At 49.1% G+C, this 22,055-nt stretch overlaps 1 protein-coding gene across 3 annotated transcripts in view; it reads left to right on the top strand.

Annotated features, from left to right (window-relative positions):
- The first annotated feature begins 10,498 nt into the window (after nucleotides 1-10,498).
- The window catches only part of CYTH2 (cytohesin 2), a 35,671-nt gene continuing 24,114 nt past the window's right edge, over nucleotides 10,499-22,055 (top strand). The window contains exons 1-7 of one of the 3 annotated variants that reach the window (XM_060255987.1): nucleotides 10,499-10,617; nucleotides 16,459-16,606; nucleotides 17,618-17,684; nucleotides 18,221-18,339; nucleotides 18,979-19,059; nucleotides 20,557-20,669; nucleotides 21,658-21,806. In XM_060255987.1, coding sequence (XP_060111970.1) covers nucleotides 10,599-10,617; nucleotides 16,459-16,606; nucleotides 17,618-17,684; nucleotides 18,221-18,339; nucleotides 18,979-19,059; nucleotides 20,557-20,669; nucleotides 21,658-21,806 — 696 coding nt within the window. In that variant the 5' untranslated portion in view covers nucleotides 10,499-10,598. Of the gene's footprint in view, nucleotides 10,618-13,411; nucleotides 13,536-16,458; nucleotides 16,607-17,617; nucleotides 17,685-18,220; nucleotides 18,340-18,978; nucleotides 19,060-20,556; nucleotides 20,670-21,657; nucleotides 21,807-22,055 lie in introns of those variants that run through there. The other 2 variants (XM_060255986.1, XM_060255988.1) reach the window with 2 other exon arrangements.

Genomic DNA, 22,055 nt, shown 5'->3' with positions numbered 1-22,055 from the left:
TGCCACCACCTGCTCAGTCTAGGGGTTCAGATTGAGAGGAACAGGACTCCCAATCCCCCTCTCCAGCTATGAGGCCAGGCCTCAAGGCCCTCTGCCACCCAGTACTTGGGTATCACAGAGACCACAGCACTTCTTCGGGGAACCCCTGGAGGATTGGCACCTTATCCAACTGCATGCCTTCCCCCCTTCCCCGGGGCCCCCTTCTTAAAGCAGCATGGTCTAAGGCGGTTGGGGATCTATGTGGTACAGAGTTTGACTGCCAGCATTCAAAACAGTAAAAATATTTAATTAAGAGAGAAAAAGAAAAGAAAAGAAGAACAAAACAAAAACAGTTGCATGTAAAAGGCTAGCACAGCACCCGCACAGCAAACAGCATGACAAAGAAAAGGTGGTTATAAACGCATCCTACTGTCCCTGGTCTAAACTTGCCCTGTCTTGTGGATGACTTACTTGGTCTGACTACCTGGGGGCCTTTTCCTCTTGAATAGGCCTCTTCCACTGGCAGGAGCCCCCACACTGGCAACCTCTTCCTTTGAGCGCCAGTTGAGAACTGCTTCTCTTCCTGCCTAACTCACATACCAAGAACAAAAGAACTTCCTGCCGCTCTAGGAGGCTTTCCCCCTAGAGTTGTTGGTTTGGCTCTGGAAGGGAGGGGGGAATGAAAGGAGGGCTAGGCCCCAAAGCCTGCTTAGCAGTTTCATGTTCCCTCCCAACTAAGATGGCGTTTCTCCACAGAAGGTAAAGTTAATTGTTTGGCCTTTAAAAGATCACTGTTCTGTTGTGTTACTAAGATCTACGTTTTTTATGTTCAGCAAAAAGTAAACATGTTTTACTCTCTTTGAATTATTGCAAGATTCATTCCAAGTTGTGCCCCCCTGGAACCCACACACTGAGGTTACACATGCTGAAGAGAAATCTAACTGCCATTCAGATAGGGCACCAGAACGACCCTTGGCACATACCGTGAGGGGTCCTTCTCCTAGGAGGACAGGAGGACATCTTGGGTGTTTTCCCACTGTCCAATCAGGGAGGCAGGATTCAAAATTCTTCCTCTTCCTGTGGCTGTGGGAACCACCCCTCTCCAGTTCAGGTGACTCTGAGCAGCAGTATGAAGATAATCGTATCTAGAAAAACAAAACTTCTAATATACAGGACTAACCGTCTGTCGGCAACCATAGTGTCAGGCCTGGTAAACCGACCGAAGGGAAGTAAACCCTAGAAAAGACGGAAACAAGGAACATGCCAACGGGCAACGAACAGTAGTATGAAAGGCTTTGGTTGAAAGTTGGTAGAAAGGAAAGTAAGCATAGGTTATCCCAAGGTAGGGCGATAGATGGGCGGACAAGATGTCCTCCTGTCCTCCTAGGAGAAGGACCCCTCACGGTAAGTGCCAAGGGTCGTTCTCCCTAGGAGGCGGAGGACATCTTGGGTGCTCCCAGAGCAGTAAGTTCTTTAGGGTGGGGTCGCCCTACTCAGGTAGAACGTGTTGCAGGATTCGTCTACCGAAGGCTGCGTCCACCGACGCGTATGAATTCAGCTTGTAGTGTCGAACGAAGGTGGAAATTGATGACCATGTAGCTGCCTTGCACACCTCCTCGACAGAGGCGTTCCTGTTGAAGGCTGCATTGGTGGCTGCACTCCTGGTCGAGTGTGCCGTGATCCCTGGTGGAACTTTGAGATGTAATGCCTTGTATGCCTCTGTTATGCACTGCTTAATGGCATAACTAATGGCAGACTTGGACATCTTCAGACCCATTCTGGGTGCTGTCACGTTGATGAACATGGAATCTGAGTTACGTAGAGGTTCCGTCCTAATTAGGTAGATCTTGATCGCTCTGCGGACGTCCAGGGTGTGCCATGTGCACTCCTTTGTGTGCTTGGGGTCTGGACAAAAGGATGGTAGGTTGATTTCTTGACTCTGGTGGAATCTAGATGCTACCTTTGGCTGGAAGGTAGGGTCCAGATAGAGGACCACCTTGTCCTTGTGGAACACGCATAGCTCCTTTCTAGCCGACAGAGCTCCGATTTCGGAAACCCTTCTGGCTGACGTTATTGCCACTAGGAATATCGTCTTCATGCGCATCATCTTCAGAGGTACGGACATGAGAGGCTCGAAGGGCGGGCCTGTTAGAGCTGAGAGCACTGGGTTCAGTCTCCAAGTTGGGAAACGATGAGTTTGCGGTGGGGAACTCAAGGAAGCCCCTCTAAGAAACCGGCGGATGTGCGGGTGTGACAATAGGTTTACGCCGTCTATTTGTTGGAGTACTGAGGACAGTGCCACGACCTGACGCCTGAGGGTAGCTGGCTTCAGGCCTGACTGCAGACCGTCCTGAAGGAATTGAAGAACTCTGGGAAATGTAGGACGTAATGGATCCACCTTCTTCCTCCGGCACCACCTGTGAAAGGCCTTCCAAGACATGTTATAGATCCGCGTGGTGGATTCTTTTCTGGATGCTAGGATGGTGTTAGCCACCTCGCTAGTATACCCTAGGTCTAACAGCGATCTCCTCTCAACCTCCACGTGGTCAATCTCAGCCATTCTGGGTGAGGGTGCCACACCGGACCCTGTAGAAGCATGTCCGGCCAGGCTGGTAGGTGGAGTGGTTCCTCCACGGACATCTGCTGGATTGTAGAGAGCCAGGGACATCAAGGCCACCAGGGTGCAACTAAAATGACCTCGGCCCCCAGCGTTCTGATCTTTCTGAGTAATCTCGGGATGACTGGAATTGGAGGGAAGGCATACAGAAGGCCCTGTGGCCACAGGGATGTTAGTGCATCTATGGCTTCTGCCTGAATGTGGAAGTATCTTGTGAAGAATCGGGGGAGTTGATGGTTTCGATGAGACGCGAATAGGTCCAGCACTGGAGCTCCGAAATGCTCCACTATCTTCAGGAACAGAGACTTGTTGAGAGACCATTCCCCCGGCTGGATGTTCTCCCGGCTGAGCCAATCAGCCTTCGCTGCTATGTTGTCCGTTCGTACCAGGATGTGTTGCCCCGATACTCAGTCCTGGAAGTGAAGCAAGGCTAGACGAATTGCCTGAAGCTCCAGGAGGTTGATTGGCAGGCTCGACTCCTTGGTCGTCCACTGCCCCTGTGTGGGAATCTTGTTGAGGGTTGCCCCCCAACCCGAGAGGCTGGCATCCGAAAACAGCTGTAACTCTCCCTCCTCGAGGAAGAATCTTCCTTGACGCAGGTTGCTGGTCTTGGTCCACCACACAAGGCTCTCCTTTACCCTCACGGGCAACGTCAGTGATATGGAGCGTCTCTCCATGATGTGGAGTTGGTAAGGACGTAGGAACATCTGTAATTGCCTGGTGTGATATCAGCCCCACTGCAACGTTTCTAGGTTTGAAATCAGGAGGCCCATGAGCTTTGCTGGTGTCTGGAGCATCGACGACGACCCCTGAATCACCTGCTGTACTAGTGACACAGTCTTCAAAATCTTTTCTTCTGGAAGAAAGATGGATCTCAGGTTCGTGTCGATTATCATGCCCAGGTGTTCCAGTCTCTGTGTTGGTTGCAGGTGGCTCTTGACCGGATTGATAATGAAGCCATGCTGTTGGAGGCAGCTGATGGTGCTCCGGACGTCCTGCTCTGCAGACCTCCTCGACGGCGATCTTATCAACAGGTCGTCGAGATACGGGTGAACGTGTATACCTCTCTGTCTGAGGTGAGCAATCAGATTCACCAGGACCTTGGTGAACACCCGTGGAGCTGTTGCAAGCCCAAATGGTAGGGCTCTGAACTGGTAATAGCATCCGTTCACATAGAAGCGCAGGAATTTGCGATGCGCGGGTAGAATCGGTATATGTAACCTCTGTTAGGTCCAACGAAGCCATGTAATCCAAAGGGTTCAGGGCCTCTGTTGTTGACTTGATGGACTCCATTCTGAAGTGGCGCAGCTTGTTATTTCTGTTCAGAAATTTTAAGTCCAAGATTGCCCTCCAGTCCCCGTTCCTTTTGGGAACTGTAAAAAAGATAGAATAAACACCTAGATATCTCTGCTTCGGAGGGACTTGTTCTATTGCAGCAATATCTAGGAGATGGTGTATCGCCTTGAGGGTGATATCCCTCCGCTCCGGGTTCAGACGGAGGGGAGAAACAATGAAATGATCCGGGGGGGTACGCCTGAACTCTATCGGGTAACCCCGAGATACGACCTCTAGAGTCCAAGAGTCCGCCTGTGACTCTGCCCAAGCTTGATGGAAGTGCAACAGGCGACCCCCTACCGGGATATGCTCCCAGTCATGCCTTATAGGACTTGGGGCCCTTCTCGAACCTGTCCGATCTCTCGGGCTGGTTCCTCTGGAATCGGGGGTTGGAGAAGCTTTTACGGAAGTTTTGCTTGGATTGACCCCAGGCTGGTTTCCTAAACTCTTGCTTGGGTTTGGGAGCGCTGGTGGAGGTCCGAAAGGAATTAGACCCAAACCCTCGTCTGTCTGGGCGTCTCAGGAACTTGGGCATGGCCTTCTTCTTGTCCCACGTCTCCACTAGGATCTTTTCCAGGGAGTCTCCGAACAGCTTCTCTCCTTGAAAGGGGTAGCCTGAAACGATCGACTTAGAATGCACGTCGGCCGGCCAGGCCCTAAGCCATAGGCCCCTTCTAGCCACGGTGTTGGATGCCATTGCTCTGGCGGAGAAGGTCAGAGCGTCCAAGGAGGCGTCTGCTGAGAATTCGGCCGCCCGCAGGAGTCTGCTGGTGCCCTCCAGGATCCTTCTGTCCACATCAGGTAAAAGCTGTGTCAAGCGCCTTATCCATACAATCGCCGCCCTGGAGACTATGGAATTAGCGGCAGCAGCCTTGATGGCCAGGGCCGTAGCTTCATGGCTCCTCTTCAAGGCCAGGTCGATCTTCCTGTCCCAGTTGTCCCGGACCGTCCCTTGGCCGTCCTCCGCTAGCAGCCCATGGGACTGTAAAGCTGCCACCGGAGCATCCACCAGGGGAACCTGTAGCATATCATTAGCGAAGGTAGGGAGTTCATACAGCTTCTTAATGGAGTTGGGAACTTGTCTGTTGACACTTGGTTTGGCCCACTCCGATTTTAGCTGGCGCTCAAAGAATTCTGGGAAGGGGAAGACCTTATCAGAGGATCGGTACCTTGGGAAGAACTCCGAGTTTCCCTTGGGCTTGTTCTTGGGGTTAGCCAGGGGATTGGGGACCTCCTGCTCCTCAGGAGACACTTGGAGATCCAGAGCCGCCAGCACCTTGGACAGGAGGGGCTGAAATTCCTCTGTCTTGAAGAAACGTGAGGAGGGTTCTGGTACGGACGTACCCTCTAACTCCTCATCTGACAAGAATTCGCCCTCCTCCCTTTCTCCCTCCTCTGACTCCTCCGACTGGTCCCCGTAGTGAGACCTCTCACCCTCCAGGAAATCGTTGGTTAAACAACCCCTTGTGGCCCTAGAGTAGTGGCCCTGGACCCTGGGTCTTTTGGGTGATGGTGACCTGGAGGAGGGGCATGGGCTAGAGGGCCTTGGTCTCTTATGGGTGGCTGCTTTGACTGCAGCCCCCACAGTCTGTCTAATAGACTCCAAAAATTCAGTAAATAAAGAGGGTCCCATCATGGGTACGTTACCCAAGCCCGCCTGGGGCTGGCTGGTCTGTGCAGCTTCCTGTCGCGGTTGAACTTCGTAGGGGTCCCTGCCTCTGGGAGCCGCTAGGTTGCTGATCGCCCTCTTTTCGCGCTCTTTTGCACTTTTCAAAATGTCCATCGGGCCCGGGACAGCGCTCTGAGGAGGAAGCCTCCTCTGCAGCCGATGAGGACCAGCGCCGCCTGCGCTCGCTTCGTGTCGTTCTGCCCCTACAGGGCACGTTGCCGGCAGCCGTGGCAAGCCCCGCGGTCATGCCAGCTCCGGAAGGCGGCCTTTCGGCTCCGCGTGGTGCGCTGGAAGCCGAGTCGTCTTCTAGGAAGTTGTCCCTCGCTCTTCGCGCCATCACGCTCCTCATGCCGCGGCTTGAATCATGGCCCGGCCGCCGGCACGCCGCTCCTCTTTGATGTGGAAGAAGGAACCAGAGGAGGGGGGGAGAATTAAAGAGGCAGAGAGGCTGGAAGTCAAGAGACTTCAGCTGAGGTAAAAAGTGGCACAGTTAAGGGTGAAGGAAGGTAAAAGTGGAAAAAAGGGAAGAATTTAAACTTTTTGCCATAAAAAAGATAAGAAAAGATAAGAAAAGGGATAGGAACCTATCCTAGCACTTGCTCTCCCTGTCGAGGCAGGAAAGGAACTGGAGAGGGGTGGTTCCCACAGCCACAGGAAGAGGAAGAATTTTGAATCCTGCCTCCCTGATTGGACGGTGGGAAAACACCCAAGATGTCCTCCGCCTCCTAGGGAGAACTGAACTTTTTCCACTGAGGAATCTTCAGGACAAAAGAGGTTCTACCTTTCACTAGTTTACAACCAGGGTCTGGGTAAAAGTCGGATCTACACGGATCTTCATGAATTCATATGATTTTTATATTGAAATGAAATCAAACCACTGTAATTCTATAGATCCTGTCTTAGCCTATAGGCAGAACCACAAAAATCATGCCTCCACGAATTCGTGGCGCCTCAGCAGTGCAAAAACTGGGTTCCAAAGCACGGAACCTCATGAATTTTTATGGTGAAATGAAATCAAACCACCATCATGTTGTAGATGCTCTCTTAGACTATAGGCAGCACCAGAAAAATCATGCCTCCACGAATTTGTGGCGCCACAGCACTGAAAAAACATGTTTCCAAACCACGGATCCTCATGGATCCTCATGATTTTTGCTTTGGCCCACCCCAAGATAACCAGCCAATCACATATCATGTCCATGGGCAGATGCTGCACCACAGAAATCATGGATCCACGGCTTCGTGGCAGCGCCAGGGACCAAAAACTTGCTTTTGGACCACGGATCCTCATGGATCCACATGATTTTTGCTTCGGATCTCCCCAAGCCCGCCATCCAGTCACATATCATGTCCATGGGCAGAGTTTGCACCACAGAAATCGTGGATCCACGGTTTCGTGGCAGCGCCAGAAATAAAAAAATTGGTTATGAACCACGGATCCTCATAGATCCATGTGATTTCTGCTTCGGATCCCCCCAAGTCCTACATCCAATCACATATCATGTCCATGGGCAGAGTTTGCACCACAGAAATCGTGGATCCACGGCTTCATGGCAGCGCCAGGGACCAAAAACTTGCTTTTGGACCACGGATCCAAAAGCCGTGGATCCATGATTTTTGGACCATGGGTTGAAATTAAATGAAAAGAGTTTCCAGCTCAACATTAGGAAGAACTTCCTGACCTTTAGAGTGGTTCCTCAATGGAACAGGCTTCCTCGGGAGGTGGTGGGCTCTCCTTCCCTGGAGGTTTTTCAACAGAGGCTAGATGGGCATCTGACAGCAATGAAGATCCTGTGAATTTTGGGGAAGGTGTTTGTGAGTTTCCTGCATTGTGCAGGGAGTTGGACTAGATGACCCTGGAGGTCCCTTCCAACTCTATGATTCTATACAATTCTATGATTTTAGTGTAGAACAGGGGTGGCCAACAGTAGCTCTCCAGAATTTTTTTTGCCTACAACTCCCATTAGCCCAGCAAGCATGGCTGATGGCTGGGGCTGATGGGAGTTGTAGGCAAAAAACTTCTGGAGAGCTGTCGTTGGCCACCCCTGGTGTAGAATGTCCATTTGGGGATACTGCTAAACCAGGAATAAAGGTCTACTGTGAAATTGTTTTCCAAGACTCCTATCTTCTCATAAGAGGACCCATGAGGATCCGTGCCTCAAAATCATGTTCTGGATCCATGGTGCTGCCACGAAACCATGGATCCATTATATCTGTGGAGCAAGCTCTTTCCATGGACGCAACATGAGATTGGATGGTGAACTTGGGATGAGCCAATGCAGATATCATGAGGATCCATGAGGATATGAGCTTCAAAGCCATGTTTTCGCTCCATGATGTTGCCACGATGCCAAGGATCCATGATTTCCGGGGTGTAAACTCATGAGGATCCATGGTGCAAAACCAAGTTCTTCTTCCATGGTGCTGCCACGAAGCCGTGGATCCATGATTTTTGTGGTGGAAGCTCTGCCCATGGACATGATATGCAATTGGATGGTGAGGTTGGGGGGATCTGAGGCAAAATTCATGAGGATTCATGAGGATCCGTGGTCCAGTACCAAGTTTTTGGTCTCTGGCACTGCCACGAAGCTGTGAATCTATGATTTCTGTGGTGCAAGCTCTACCCATGGACATGATATGTGATTGGATAGTGAGTTTGGGGTGGCCCAAACTAAAAATCACGTGGATCCATGAAGATCCGTGGTCCAAAAGCAAGTTTTTGGTCCCTGGCGCTGCCACGAAGCCGTGGATCCACGATTTCTGTGGTGCAAACTCTGCCCATGGACATGATATGTGACTGGATGGCGGGCTTGGGGAGATCCGAAGCAAAAATCATGTGGATCCATGAGGATCCGTGGTCCAAAAGCAAGTATTTGGTCCCTGGCGCTGCCACGAAGCCGTGGATCCACGATTTCTGTGGTGCAACATCTGCCCATGGACATGATATGTGACTGGATGGCAGGCTTGGGGAGATCCGAAGCAAAAATCATGTGGATCCATGAAGATCCGTGGTCCAAAAGCAAGTTTTTGGTCCCTGGCGCTGCCACGAAGCCGTGGATCCACGATTTCTGTGGTGCAAACTCTGCCCATGGACATGATATGTGACTGGATGGTGGGCTTGGGGAGATCCGAAGCAAAAATCATGTGGATCCATGAGGATCCGTGGTCCAAAAGCAAGTTTTTGGTCCCTGGCGCTGCCACGAAGCCGTGGATCCACGATTTCTGTGGTGCAACATCTGCCCATGGACATGATATGTGATTGGCTGGTTATCTTGGGGTGGGCCAAAGCAAAAATCATGAGGATCCATGAGGATCCGTGGTTTGGAAACATGTTTTTTTCAGTGCTGTGGTGCCACAAATTCGTGGAGGCATGATTTTTCTGGTGCTGCCTATAGTCTAAGAGAGCATCTACAACATGATGGTGGTTTGATTTCATTTCACCATAAAAATTCATGAGGTTCCGTGCTTTGGACCCCAGTTTTTGCACTGCTGAGGCGCCACGAATTCGTGGAGGCATGATTTTTGTGGTCCTGCCTATAGGCTAAGACAGGATCTATAGAATTACAGTGGTTTGATTTCATTTCAATATAAAAATCATATGAATTCATGAAGATCCGTGTAGATCCGACTCTTCCGGTTTTCTGCTACAGCTGGAGGCACATTTCAACCTTCCGCAAGTTTTAATAGCGCAGGGCAGTTGGACGTAAACACCACACGCGCGCGCGCGGGCCGTTAGCCCAGGGCAAATAACGCTGGGAATCCCTGCCAAAACTCCAGACCTGTGTTTAAATCCTGCGCAGCCAGTCGCTGCCACTAGCCTAACCTACCTACCGTGAGAATAAAAGTGGACCCAGGCACACCACCGAGAGCTGGGAGGAATCGGATAAAATGGAACAGACACTGATAAAACACAGCTCGATGAACACGAATACTCAAGGTTGTTTTAATTCATTGTAATTCCATCCTTACCAAAGAGCACACTGCATGTGGTTCTCTCTCTTCTTCACGTTTAAACTCATAATTCTGTGAGGGAGGTTTAGGGGAGAGGTAGCATGAGTATCCAGCTTGCTGGGGGTAAAGTGTAAATGTCTGGGAAAGGCGAAAGCAATGTCACCCCAGAGTCGGAAACGACTGGTGCTTGCACCTTTACCTTTTTTAGCGTCTAGCTAAGCGAGGACTTAAACTGAGATCCGTTGGAGTGGCTGGTTTCTATCGCAGCTCTTTTTGCTCGTGGGTAAAGGAGAGTTTAGCGAGCAGCTTGTCCACTGTTAGAGCTTGACAATGGCAAAGGCTGAATACCTTCCCCTGATTGTGGCACGCACACAATCACCTAATTTCTTTGTTTGCTCGTTCATGGGGTCCAAAATCAACCGGGTCGGACTCCCTATTGAAACAATCGGCAAGCGAGGCACATTGGACCTGAATCTGCCCCCTCCCCCATCCCCGCGGAAGATTTTTCATTTGGGTGTAGGGTTGCCAGATCTGGGTTGGAAAATACCTGGCGACTTTGGCGGGGTTTGGGGAGAGGAGGAACCTTAGCATGATACAGTGCCACAGAGTCCACCCTTCAAAGCAGCCAGATGGAGATCAGTTGTAAAACCCGGGGATCTCCAGGTCCGACCTGGCGGCTGGCAACCCCATGATGGACGAGAAAGCTTCGTATGGGTGGAAGCTTGGTCCTAAGAGGGTGGGCTCATAGAAGAAATCTGAATTTTTATTGAATGAATCCCCTGTCAATATCAACCCGAAGGTTCCTATTGGCTGTGGCGGACATTGATTACAATGACAAGATGGGGTTTGTTTCCTATTGGTTCTTGGTACAAGCTGCCAAGAGGAATATCTTTTTCCTATAGGCTTTTCTGTTTGCGTGGGCGGAACTCTCCTTTCAACGTAGGACCAAGCGGCTGCCAGGAGGAAGACATACCAGGGTTGAGAGCCCCGAAGAAAGGGGGCAGCAGGGAGTCCTGCTTTCCCCCCTGGTGGGGCGCTCTGGTCACCATGGAGGACGGAATCTATGGTAGGGCCCTCCTGAGACGCTTATATTGGAAAACCCGGGGGGGGGGGGGAGGATGGAAGGTACCATTGTGAGATGCGCCCAGTAACTGCATTTAGGAAAGTGGTGGGTTAAATGAGCTATTCTGTGCAACTGGGGAGGCGGGGCTGCTCTCTTACAAAGAGGGGTGGGGCTGGAATGAACCAGAGTAATGAGAAGGAAGGGGGTGTGGGTGGGCGATCTCATTGCACAGAGAAGGGGGAAGGGATAAGGACTAGATGTAAAGAAGAGGTGTGATGTGTCTTGTGCCAATCCATACCATTCCCTTATTTGAGGTTTGTTTTTTAGCCAGTACCATTCCAGTGGAGGGGGAGCTTGGACTGTACCTTTGCAGTAAAACAAATGAGCTACTGAATGCCAAGCCTCTTTCTAGTGCACCTGCATGAGTGCTCTTCCATTAGCAGTCCTTTGAATGAGGCTCTGCCTCCCACAAGTTGGGGGGGGGTTGGGGGGGGGAATCTGATTTCATTAGACATTTCGCATCCAAAATAATGAGCAACATTGGGGAGGGATGGTGGCTCAGTGGTAGAGCATCTGCTTGGGAAGCAGAAGGTCCCAGGTTCAATCCCTGGCATCTCCAAAAAAAGGGTCCAGGCAAATAGGTGTGAAAAACCTCAGCTTGAGACCCTGGAGAGCCACTGCCAGTCTGAGAAGACAATAAGGACTTTGATGGACCAAAGGTCTGATTCAGTATAAGGCAGCTTCATATGTTCAACAAATATTCCCCAAATCCCCCCAGGCACAATAATCAGTTCACAGCCAATGTATGGCACCCCAGCATGGGGCTTTCAAGGCAACTGAGAAGCAGAGGTTGCTGGCCATGGCTTTCCTCTGCAGAGCCCTCCTTGGTGGTCTTTCTTCTAAGTACTGCTTAGCTTAGGAGATCTGATGAGATCAGGCTATACCCTGCCTCCTTCCCTCCCCAAGATCTCTCCCAAACACAGGCACACACAAAAAATATTTTCTGCTATTTATCAGGTAGGAGCTCAAAGTCTGTCAAGTTCTAATAATGGGAAACTACCCTGTACACCCAACACACACAGAGGCCCCTCCATTATCCATGTGTAAAAAGAGCTCAGAAATTGTCCTTCAGTCAGGACCTGGGTATAAGTCCCTGCTAATTCTGTAGCCTACCTTACATGATTGTTGTGAAGATGAAGAATTGCCTATACTATGTAGCTGAGCTCCTTGGAGGAAAAGTGTGATAAAAATGTAATGACTGGGTAGGTTATAAATACTCTTGACTGTTTAGGTTTATCAGCCTATCATTTATTATTAGTCAGAATGGGTCAGATTTTCAAAATCACACCCTTCCTTCAAGGAGTTCAAGGCACCACCCTCTGTCTTAACAACAGTCCTGTAAAGCAGATGAGAATGAGAAACAGTGACCTCCTTGGCCAGCATTTTAGCTCCCTGATGCCAATCTAGCACTCTCCTCACTGTGCTACACTATTGCTGTGCTTGCTGGAAATGATCTCTCAGTCTTCTCTTTGGATCTTCCTTACTTGCTCAGAGGAAATACTTCCTCTAAGTCAGGGGTGTCAAACATGTGGTTCAGGGGGCAAATCAGGCCCCTAGAGGGCTCCTATCAGACCCCTGAGCAACTCACTGTCATCTGTTTCCTTCTCCCGCTCTTGCTTCCTTCTGCATCACTGCTTGCTTTTTCAGGCTTGTTCAATCACACAGGAGCTACAGAGCAAAGCTCCTCCCGTGGGGAGGAAGTGGCGGGGGGGGGGGTAGAAAGCTAGCTTTTCCAGGCTCTCTCAATTGTACAGCAGAGCTACTGAACCAAGCCTCTCTACCGCCTGTTGGTTGAGGCTCAGCAAGCCAGTGAGGTGGATTAGGCTGAGTGTGTGTGTTTGTGTCATTTATAAAGTTTCTATCTTCCCTACCTGGCATTACATTTTATGAAACGCGTGGCCTGGCCCAACAAGGTCAAGATTTGGCCCTCATAGCAAGTAAGTTCAACACCCCTGTGGAGTCTTCTGAGCAAAAATTCTACTTTGTGAGCTACTGCATAAACCAGTTTGCTCTAGGGCCATCCTTCCTGAGCTAGGACAAAAATGTGTGAGCCGGAGGCTAAATAACTGTGAGCTAGCTCACACTCAGCTTAGAGGGAACACTGCTCAGAGGCAGCTGTGCTTTGCAGTCCTTCTTCCCAACCCTCTGCATAGAAGCATATAGGTGCATAGAAGCACCTATACTTGAAAAGCTCCTGAATGACTGCCAGTGGTAAGGACAGGGTAAACTGTTTCCCAACTTTTTTTTTTTTATGGAGAGCGACAGGAGAAGAGCATAGGGCTTAGAGGGCAGCTTCCCACTGTTGCCAAATGTTGAAATCCTGCCCCAGCCATAGCATAAAATCCGTTATTATCAATGGAATGTATTGGGGGAACGCCCCTTGCTGCTTCCTTGTTAAAGGTCGGCCTTCCCATTGCAACTAAGGGGCAGAGCAGATAGAGCCTCGTTTGCTTTAAAGGCCCTTTTAGTGGAAGAGTTTCCGTTCAAGCGCATGAGTAAAGCTTATGTGCAGGAACTTTGGATAAGACAAATCCGAGGTTTCACTGAATGAGTTCCCTGTCAATATCAAATCTAAGGTGCCGATTGGCTGTGGCAGACGCACATTCTAACGAGTAGGAAAGAACTTTTTTCTATTGGTTGTTCTTTTTGCGTGGGCGGAAAGCGGCCAAGAGGATTCCCTGTTCCCTATTGGTTGTTCTCTTTGCGTGGGCGGAACGCTCTTTTCAGCGTACGGCCAGGCTGGTGCGGGAGGAAATCGCAGCCGCCACTAGGATCCCCGAAGAAAGGAGACGAAGGGACGGGGGAGTCCCGCTTTCCCCTCCGGTGGGGCGCTCTGCTCACCATGGAGGACGGAATCTATGGTAGGGCCCCCCTGAGACGCTTCCATTGGAATACTTTTTTTAAAGGGGGAGGGAGATGGAAGGTACTATTGTGAGAACAGTAACTCCATTTGGGAAAGCGGGCGGATGAAGTGAGCCATTCTTTGCCATGGGGAGGCGGGGCCGCTCCCTTACAAAGAGGGGTGGGGTTGGAATGAACCAGAGGAATGAAAAGGAGGGGGATGTGGGTGGCCTATCTCATTTCGCAGAGACGGAGGGGGGCATGAAGACTAGATCTGTGCAGTAACGAGCATATACGTGACCCCTGTCAATTTAGACCGTTCTGTTCTAGGAGGGATTTTTTTTTAGGCTGTACCATAGGCGTGAGGGGGAAGCTTGGGCTATACCACCGCAGTCATAGGGAATGAGGCTTCTGACTGTATAGATCCGGCTAAGCCAATTAAAGCCATGTCTTGGCGCATCTCCCTTGCTGGCGCACCCATATGGACGCTCTCCCACCGGGTGGCCTTTGAAAGAGGCTTTTCGCCTGTTGTCAGTCTGACTCGAGTGGACCTCCAAATAAGAACAAAAGAGCAAGGGGCATCCTCAGATTCCCCCTCCCTTGAGAGCAGGTGATTCTGGACCTCAGCTTTGTGCAGGCATTGCAACCTGGGGGAAGGGTTTCTCTCCTAACCCTCCCTTCCACCCCCTCTCCATGATCCTTGAGGGCGTGTTTTCTCTCTCTCATGAGTGCATTGGGGCAGTTAAAGCGGGACTTAGAACAGGGGTGGCCAAACTTTCTTAACGTAACAGCCACATAGAATAAACATCAGGTGTTTGTGAACAGCAAGACATGAACGTCAGATGTTTGCAAGGAGGAAGGAAGGCAAATAGGGGGGGAGAGAGAAAGAAAGCAACTAACTTTAAAGGCATTCTCCAAGCTGCCAGCTGACTTGGCTTGGATAAGTGATTTAAAGAGAGAAATGTCTTCTCCAAGCTGGCTGACAGGGGGGGTGGGAGCTTAAGAGCGGCACAATATGGGTGAAAGAGCCACATGTGGCTCCTGAGCTACTGTTTGGCCACACCTGGTCTAGAAGGAACTCCTAGGGAAATGCCGGGCTTGAGACCCTGAGGAGGGGCTCCTCTTTCTTACCTCAGTGTCTGAGCTGAAGCACTGCTCAGCTTAGTGCATTTGGCCTCAGAAGAAGCCTCTAGTCAGCTCGCACTACCCAAGTTCCACAAAAGGTAGACAATCCACCTAGTGCAGCTTTTCCCCTCTGGAAATGTATTTCTTTCTTTACTTACATAGTTATCATCTGCTTTTCTAAGACTCCCTGCCAGATCATGCAATGCAAGACAATGAAACCAACAGGAAAGGGACATTTAATAAACAATGCAATTAGGTTTCAGTTGCCAGAGTCTGAAAGCAGAACTGAGACCAAGCGTAAGTATATGACAGGCTGAATGATGCAGAAATTAATAGGAAGATCATTCTTATAACTGCAGGCAGTATGTACTGTACACAGTATCCTGCTGTAGGCCATGTCCCTTTACCAAAGCATCTTTCTGAAGCGTTACATTACAGTACATCCTTGTTACCAGAATGAGAAAGATCTCCTGAGTAGTTCCATTTTCCATAGTTTGCAGCATGCCGGGAGCCTTTCTGGCCTCAAGCAAGTGGTTCCACAAGGTGGGGGCTGCAACAGAGAATGTGTGTTTATGGGCAGTTGTTGATTTTGCCTATTTGATGGGTGGTCCCTGCAGAAGACCCTGCTCTAATGAACAAAATTGACCTGATGGGGCAGAGGTGGTCCTGCAGATATGATGGACCCAGGCCATGAAGGGCTTTGTATGTAATGACCAGTATCTTGAGTCAAGCCCTGTATCTGATGGACAGCCAATGGAATGACTGCAGAATAGAGTAATATGCATATTCTGCCTAGCTTTGGATAACAACCAAACCACGGCATTCTGCACCATGCTGGAGACTCATGAGTTGACTTCAAGGGGAGACCTATGTAGAGTGCATTGCAGTAGTATAGTCTCCCTTTTCCCTCATCTGGTAGATATTCCTGTATCCATAAAAGGGTGTGTGGGGAAACTTACAGTACTTTATCCACATAATAATTCTAACAAAATATAAAGCACCATTATAGTGATAATATTTTTCCATTTGCCATCACCTGTTTCCAGGAATGGATCTACATGTTTTTTAGGGGGGGGGGCAAAATTTAAAAATGGTGCCCCCTCATGGGCCCATTCTACCTTATGGGCCAATAGAATAGAATGGACTCCATACCCAATTTGGCACATACCCCTCCGGTGGCGCCCGGGGCAAGCACCCCCCTCCCCCCTAGATCCGGCCCTGCCTGTTTCCAGTCTTCTAGAAACAGGACCCTCCATTGCCTTTTCTTTTCTTTTTTTGTCCATACAGGGCTGCCTTCCTCCTTGCTGGTTTCCCCTTTTCTCTCCTCCTCCTCCTCCTCGCATAAAATTGTGATGCTGGTACTCCCGCTTCAGGTCAGGTTATCACAACCCAGCTGTGAGTGGAGACTCTCCAGCAGAAGGCCCAGGGATCTAAGGAATTCCTGGCTAACAAGGGACCAGTCTCTGCAGTGGGTCAGGTTGTGCACAATAATAAATGGAAGTTGCTTTGGGAGTTACAGTGGCTGGTGCAGAGGAGGACAGAACTCCAGGGAATTTTGACAGGAACAGCTTCTTGTACAGAGAGATGATGATAGCTCATGCGTGGGTTTTAAAGATTTGGGCGCTCCCATGCTCCTTTGCTCCAATCACCACTTGCTGTGCTGGCATGTGATTGTTCAAGCAAAGCCTGGACAGCCTCTGGATTCAAAACCTCACCCCTGGCAACTGTTTCCATTTACCACCACAAAGAGAGGCTGTCAAAGTTTATGTCTGTCAATCCTCTTCTGCCCTCCCCTCTCCCTTTGTCTTTCCAAAACAGTGCCTGCAGACCTGACTCCTGAGGAAAGGCTGGAGTTGGAGAACATTCGCCGACGGAAGCAGGAGCTCCTGGTGGAAATTCAGCGGTTGCGAGATGAGCTCAGTGAAGCCATGAACGAGGTGGAGGGGCTAGAAGCCAATGAAGGAAGGTGAGAGGAGATTCCCTTTGAGTGCAACAGCGTGTACCTAGAAATGGCTCCATCTTTGCTCCTGGAGACTGATTTCTTGCTGCAAAAAGAAATATTTTTAAATAGCTGCTAACTCCAGTCTCTGGGACAGCTTTGCTAAAACTAGGAGCTTATTAATCCTTATGCTTTCTCGCTTGACCATGCCTTAACATTCTGGGATGTTCCTGGTTTGAGCAGAACTATGAAGCTTGCCTGCATTTTCAGTTCTTGCCTGCAGGGGCTGCTAGAGACCACTGACAAATCATACTGAAACTCTCACAACACCCACCTTTTTGTATGTAAGGTGTGTGATTGTTGGGGAATGAACTTTACAGCAGAGCATCCTGGCTGCATACCATGGACCTCTTAAGGATCTAAGAGACACACTGTGGATTCTTCCAGATAGTATCGAATATCAGGAAAGAGGCCATATCTCAGAGTTTGGGGCCCTGTTGGAATTTTGAGAAGGAGCAGTGGGTTTGTCAACAATGCCTGCCCATGGTGGATGGACCAGTCACAAAAATAGCTGCCATAGAAGGAGGGAATGCTCTGGCACACCAGTTGTGACCATGCCCAGTGCCTCCCCGCCCCCCCAGTCTGTTTAATTAGAGTTTCTTATGTCTGAATTCAGTATTTCCTCCTCCAGCAAGGGAGTTCTGAATTCCTCGTTTCATCTGTGTACCAAATGTACATTTGCCCTCTTTTTGTCTCTCATATCTATCCATTATTTCGTGCGAGTTGAGATTCTCAGGGGAAGCATGTTACACTCATCTCCTGATCCCGTACCAGCTGAGTTCAGCCAGACAAAACACCTTTATGTGGACACCTAGGATGGAGAAGATTTCTGGCTTAGCCGTTTCCCTGCACTCTGAGGTTGTGCAGCCTCAGGTGGACTGGCCCATGAGTGTTTTCTAGAAGTCTGATTGAACTTCAGAAGTTTGCATTTACTTGCTTGAAAAGTCAGAGGACTGACAGGTTCATTATCTCGTGCAGTAAAACTCTTCAGAGGAACCGGAAGATGGGGATGGGCCGTAAGAAATTCAACATGGATCCTAAAAAAGTAAGCAGGTGTTGGGGTTCAATGTTGGGGATTTCTGGGGTCCCTGGACATTTTTCTGGATGGAGATGCTGGGACTAACCTGCATTTCCACAAAGTGAGGTCACATTGGAATTAAAGTTTAGAGAAAGAAAGCCAGTGTTTCTGAGGTCTCTGAGAACGGCCACTGTGAATTAGGGGTGGTCAAACTGTTTAACATAAGAGCCACACAGAATAAATGTCAGATGTTTGAGAGCCACAAGACAGGAACATCAGATGTCTGAGAGAGCCACAAGACATGATTGTCAGATGTTTGAGAGCTACAAGACAGGAAGGAAGAAAATAAATGGGGAAGGGAGGGAGAGGTAGAAAGACAGCAACTTTAACTTTAAATGCCTTCTCCAAGCCAGCTGATATGGCAGTGGGGGCTTTGAGAACCACACAATATTATAAAAGAACCACATGTGGATCTTGAACCATGGTGTGGCCCCCCCTGCTGTGGATGGTGGGCCTCTTCAAGCCCAGGTGCCTGGTGGGTCTTAGCATCTCTGTTTTCTCAGGGCATCCAGTTCCTCGTGGAGAATGAGCTGCTGCGTTCCACCCCGGAGGACATTGCCCGCTTCCTCTACAAAGGGGAAGGGCTCAACAAGACAGCCATCGGCGACTATCTGGGCGAGCGGTGAGAGGGGGACAAGGCAGTGGGAGGAAGGAGCAGGAAATCAGGGGTTGGCTTGGAGCCTGCTGGGAAGAGTCGGCAGGCAGGTTCCAGCCTTGACTGAGATATAATAAGCGAGAGAGGAGCAAGCCTTGGGCCACTAGTAGGAAATAATGGTGTAAAAAAGCTGTGCTAGAATCTTGTATTCTGGTTGTTTCCATTTGTGGCAGCGGGGGGGGGGGAGGAATTTGACATTTCAAAACATAACTCAGAAATGTATTTAAAATGCAGCTTCACTTCCTAAAGTGTTTCAGTCTAACTCATGCATGAATCAGACCTGAATAAGGTAGATTTAAAGAGTAAAGTCACTGAGGAAAGGGCATTGGGTGGGCTCTTTCTTAGACATGTATGGATTAGGGTTTCCTGCCCTGTGTTGGAAAGTCCCTGGAGATATGGAGCCTGAGGAGGACAGGGACCTCAACAGAGTCCACTCTCTAAAGCAGCCATTTTCTCCAGAGGAACTGATCTCTGTAGTCTGGAGATCCATGGTCATAGTGGGAGATTTCCGGGTGGTACCTGGAGGGTGGCAACCCTAGTCATCATGTGGGATGACAAGGGGAGGAGCTTTTCTTTAACCTTCTCCCCCCCCCCCCTTTTCATCAGGGAGGAGTTCAACATTGCCGTACTCCATGCCTTCGTTGACTTGCATGAGTTCACTGACCTTAACCTCGTGCAGGCCCTTCGGTGAGTCTCCAGACCCTCAGCCCTCAGTTCGGGCTTATTGTTTGCATTCAGGCCGCTGACAGAACTGGTCTTGCCAGATCCCTGACCTGAATCAGCCATTTGCTTATCTTGGAAGAGTCCTGCAGTTTCCTCTGCCGTGCATAAACCAGCCTTGTGGCCCCCCCAGCAAACCCAAATCAAGTCCTGGTTTTGTTTGAGTTAGTTTAAAAGAAAAAAAAATATTATGACTGCACAATCCAACAGGAAATTTTCTAGTACAAAGGGAAAGTTTTTGTTTGCGCCTCAGCTGTTTTTGGTATCCATTCTCCAAGAATGTTGGGCTCTTTTGCAGTCCATGTGGTAAAAATCAGCAGTTAACTACCTTTTTAAAAAAATTGCAGTATCCCTAAACTCTTTTATATAACGTTTGGTTAATTTCCAATGAGTGACAGGCCACTGTTGGGCCATCATGAAACAATTTTTCTACTGTGTAAACAAAGTGAGAACAAGGGTCCTTTTGAATTTCCAAATATCCAGGTGGACTTTACACTGTAAATAGATTTGCCGTTCACTTATGCTTTTGCATATCACAGTCCACTGCTTAACAGCTAATAAACTTTGATTTAAAAAAAAATGTTTTTTTCCAACACCCACAAATCCCAAAGAAAGAAAGAAAGAAAGAACTGTGTTAGTTCTGTTGACCATCTTCAGAATCTTCCTAAACAATTTGGCCTCGTAAATCCTGAAAGAAAGAAGGGGAAGGCATCGCTCTGCTGTTTTCAGGAAGCCCATTTTTATAATGTTGGTGCCAACACTGTAAAGGCCCTGAGATTGAATGGTAGCAATTTTTAAAGCTCTGCAAGAGGGGATGGAGATAAAAATGTGGGTGACTGGGCCATCAGAGTAGCCTGTTTTATACTGGAAGAGATGGTCCTTTAAGGGTATGGATCATAGGTTATGTTGTCTGAAAAGGCTATCCCATGTACATTGTGTTACAGTTATTTATTTAAAACAGTTTTGAGCTGCCTTTTTTCCCCACCTTAGGGTCTCAAGGCCAGAAATAAAACAAAATCAGAATGAACTGAAAAACACATAGAACAGAACAACTAAACAAAACACATAGACATGTGAATGGGCAAGAGGATCAGTGAGAGTCAGGGAATGTCAGACAAAAAAATGTCTTCATCTGCTTGCAGAAGGCAAGTGACAGAAGGAAACAAACGAATCTCCCTGGTGAGGGCATTCTGTGATTTTTCCATAGCCCAGTCTTGAGGTTACTGCAATTCACATCAACATGGCTAGGCCAGTGGAGTTTAAGAGGGAAACTACCTTCCTTGCTAAATAGCTGGAGGTGGGGGAGCATTTTTAGCCATCAACCTTGGTGTGCTGTGCTTTTCTTCAGAGAATCAATACAGAATATTGCTTGTAGGGAGTAAATCTGGGAGTTGCACAGCAGATGTCCCAACCTATCTGCCTGTTTGTGGTCCCCCCCCCCCACATCTCTGTCCCCCAATCCAGACAGTTCCTGTGGAGCTTCCGATTGCCAGGAGAGGCCCAGAAGATTGACCGGATGATGGAGGCATTCGCCCAGCGGTATTGCCTGTGCAACCCAGGGGTCTTCCAGTCCACAGGTACTGGGTTCTGCACGAGGGGTGGGTGGGGATGTTTGGTTGCAAACGAGATGCTGGTGGGAGGCAGGCCTCCCCTTGAATGAAGGGGAATGAAGCCACTGCTGATCCAAGTTAGATCAGCCATAAATTCATCTGCGCAAGCTGCCAATTCTAGATCAGCACGAACACCAAGCGTTTGCAACACATTGCTCATCTTTCCTGTTGGCCAACCCTATATCTTTAACAAATTGGGGGGACGGTGATTTTTTTTCCCCTCACATGGAGCTGCAGGGATGGGGGGAAAGCTGCACCTTTTGTGTTCCTGTCCGTCACACAGGAATCCCAAATAGGGAAGGCACTGAGAAACTCGTCTAGTCTGTGGTCTGAGATCCTTGTATTGTATCCCATGTGATTGGTTTGTAGCAGGTTGAAGAGATGCACTTTGTTTTCTTGGGCTTCCTGCACTGAAAAAAGATGTGTAGGCAAACGTTTTCAGCATCCAACAGCAGGGGAGACAGCCCTTCCTGTCTAGAAACGTAATTTACTAGCTGGCCAGAACCAAGCCCCCATCTCCCAGCCTCCAGACTGCAATTGCGATCTTCACTGGCCTACCTTAGAGGGCTGGGGTAACCATTGATGATGCAATTGGTGATAAGTGCTTTGGAAACTGAAATTACTTGATAGAAAATAAATAGTAAAATCTTTGCTTAGCTTTTTGGATAAAATGAGTGACTTAGTAATAAAACATCAGTTACAGTTCTATAAGAACATCTCCAGTCAATTCAACCAACAGCCAAAATATAATTAAACTTAAGAAGAGACCATGGCAGAGAGCAGGGGGAGGGGGGGAATCAAAACCCCGACAGTGTTAAACTAAAAAAAAAAAAAATCAGTATTGAATCACTTGAGCCCTAGTGCCGTCCAAAACAAATATTTTGCCTCCCTCCTAAAAACAATGAGGGAACAAAGCAAGATTTCTATTTGCATTCTTTTTCCCCCATCCACCTAGATACCTGCTACGTCCTCTCCTTCGCGGTGATCATGCTCAACACCAGCCTCCACAATCCCAACGTCCGCGACAAGCCCACCGTCGAGAGGTTCATCACCATGAACCGTGGCATCAACGATGGGGGGGACTTGCCTGAGGAGCTGTTGCGGGTGAGAGCCTGGAAAACAAAATGCAAGGCCCGAGGCCAGGCTAGATGGACCCAGTGATCTGACCTGGGGCAGTGTGCTGCGGGATGAGGAGGCCTTTTCATGCATGTTTCCACCTTCTCAAAACCTCCACAATCCTCTTGTGAGGAACTTTTACATCCTTTTTTTTGCATATAATGCTTGTTCTGCAATCTGGCAGTTGCGCATCTATGAATTTTAAATTTGTTGCTGTTAGGGGGCTAATTACTGTCC

Source organism: Heteronotia binoei, chromosome 15 (assembly GCF_032191835.1).
Source record: "Heteronotia binoei isolate CCM8104 ecotype False Entrance Well chromosome 15, APGP_CSIRO_Hbin_v1, whole genome shotgun sequence".
NCBI lineage: Eukaryota > Metazoa > Chordata > Lepidosauria > Squamata > Gekkonidae > Heteronotia > Heteronotia binoei.
The sequence above is the reverse complement of the archived record's forward strand: the minus strand, read 5'-3'. Positions and strand labels throughout refer to the sequence as shown.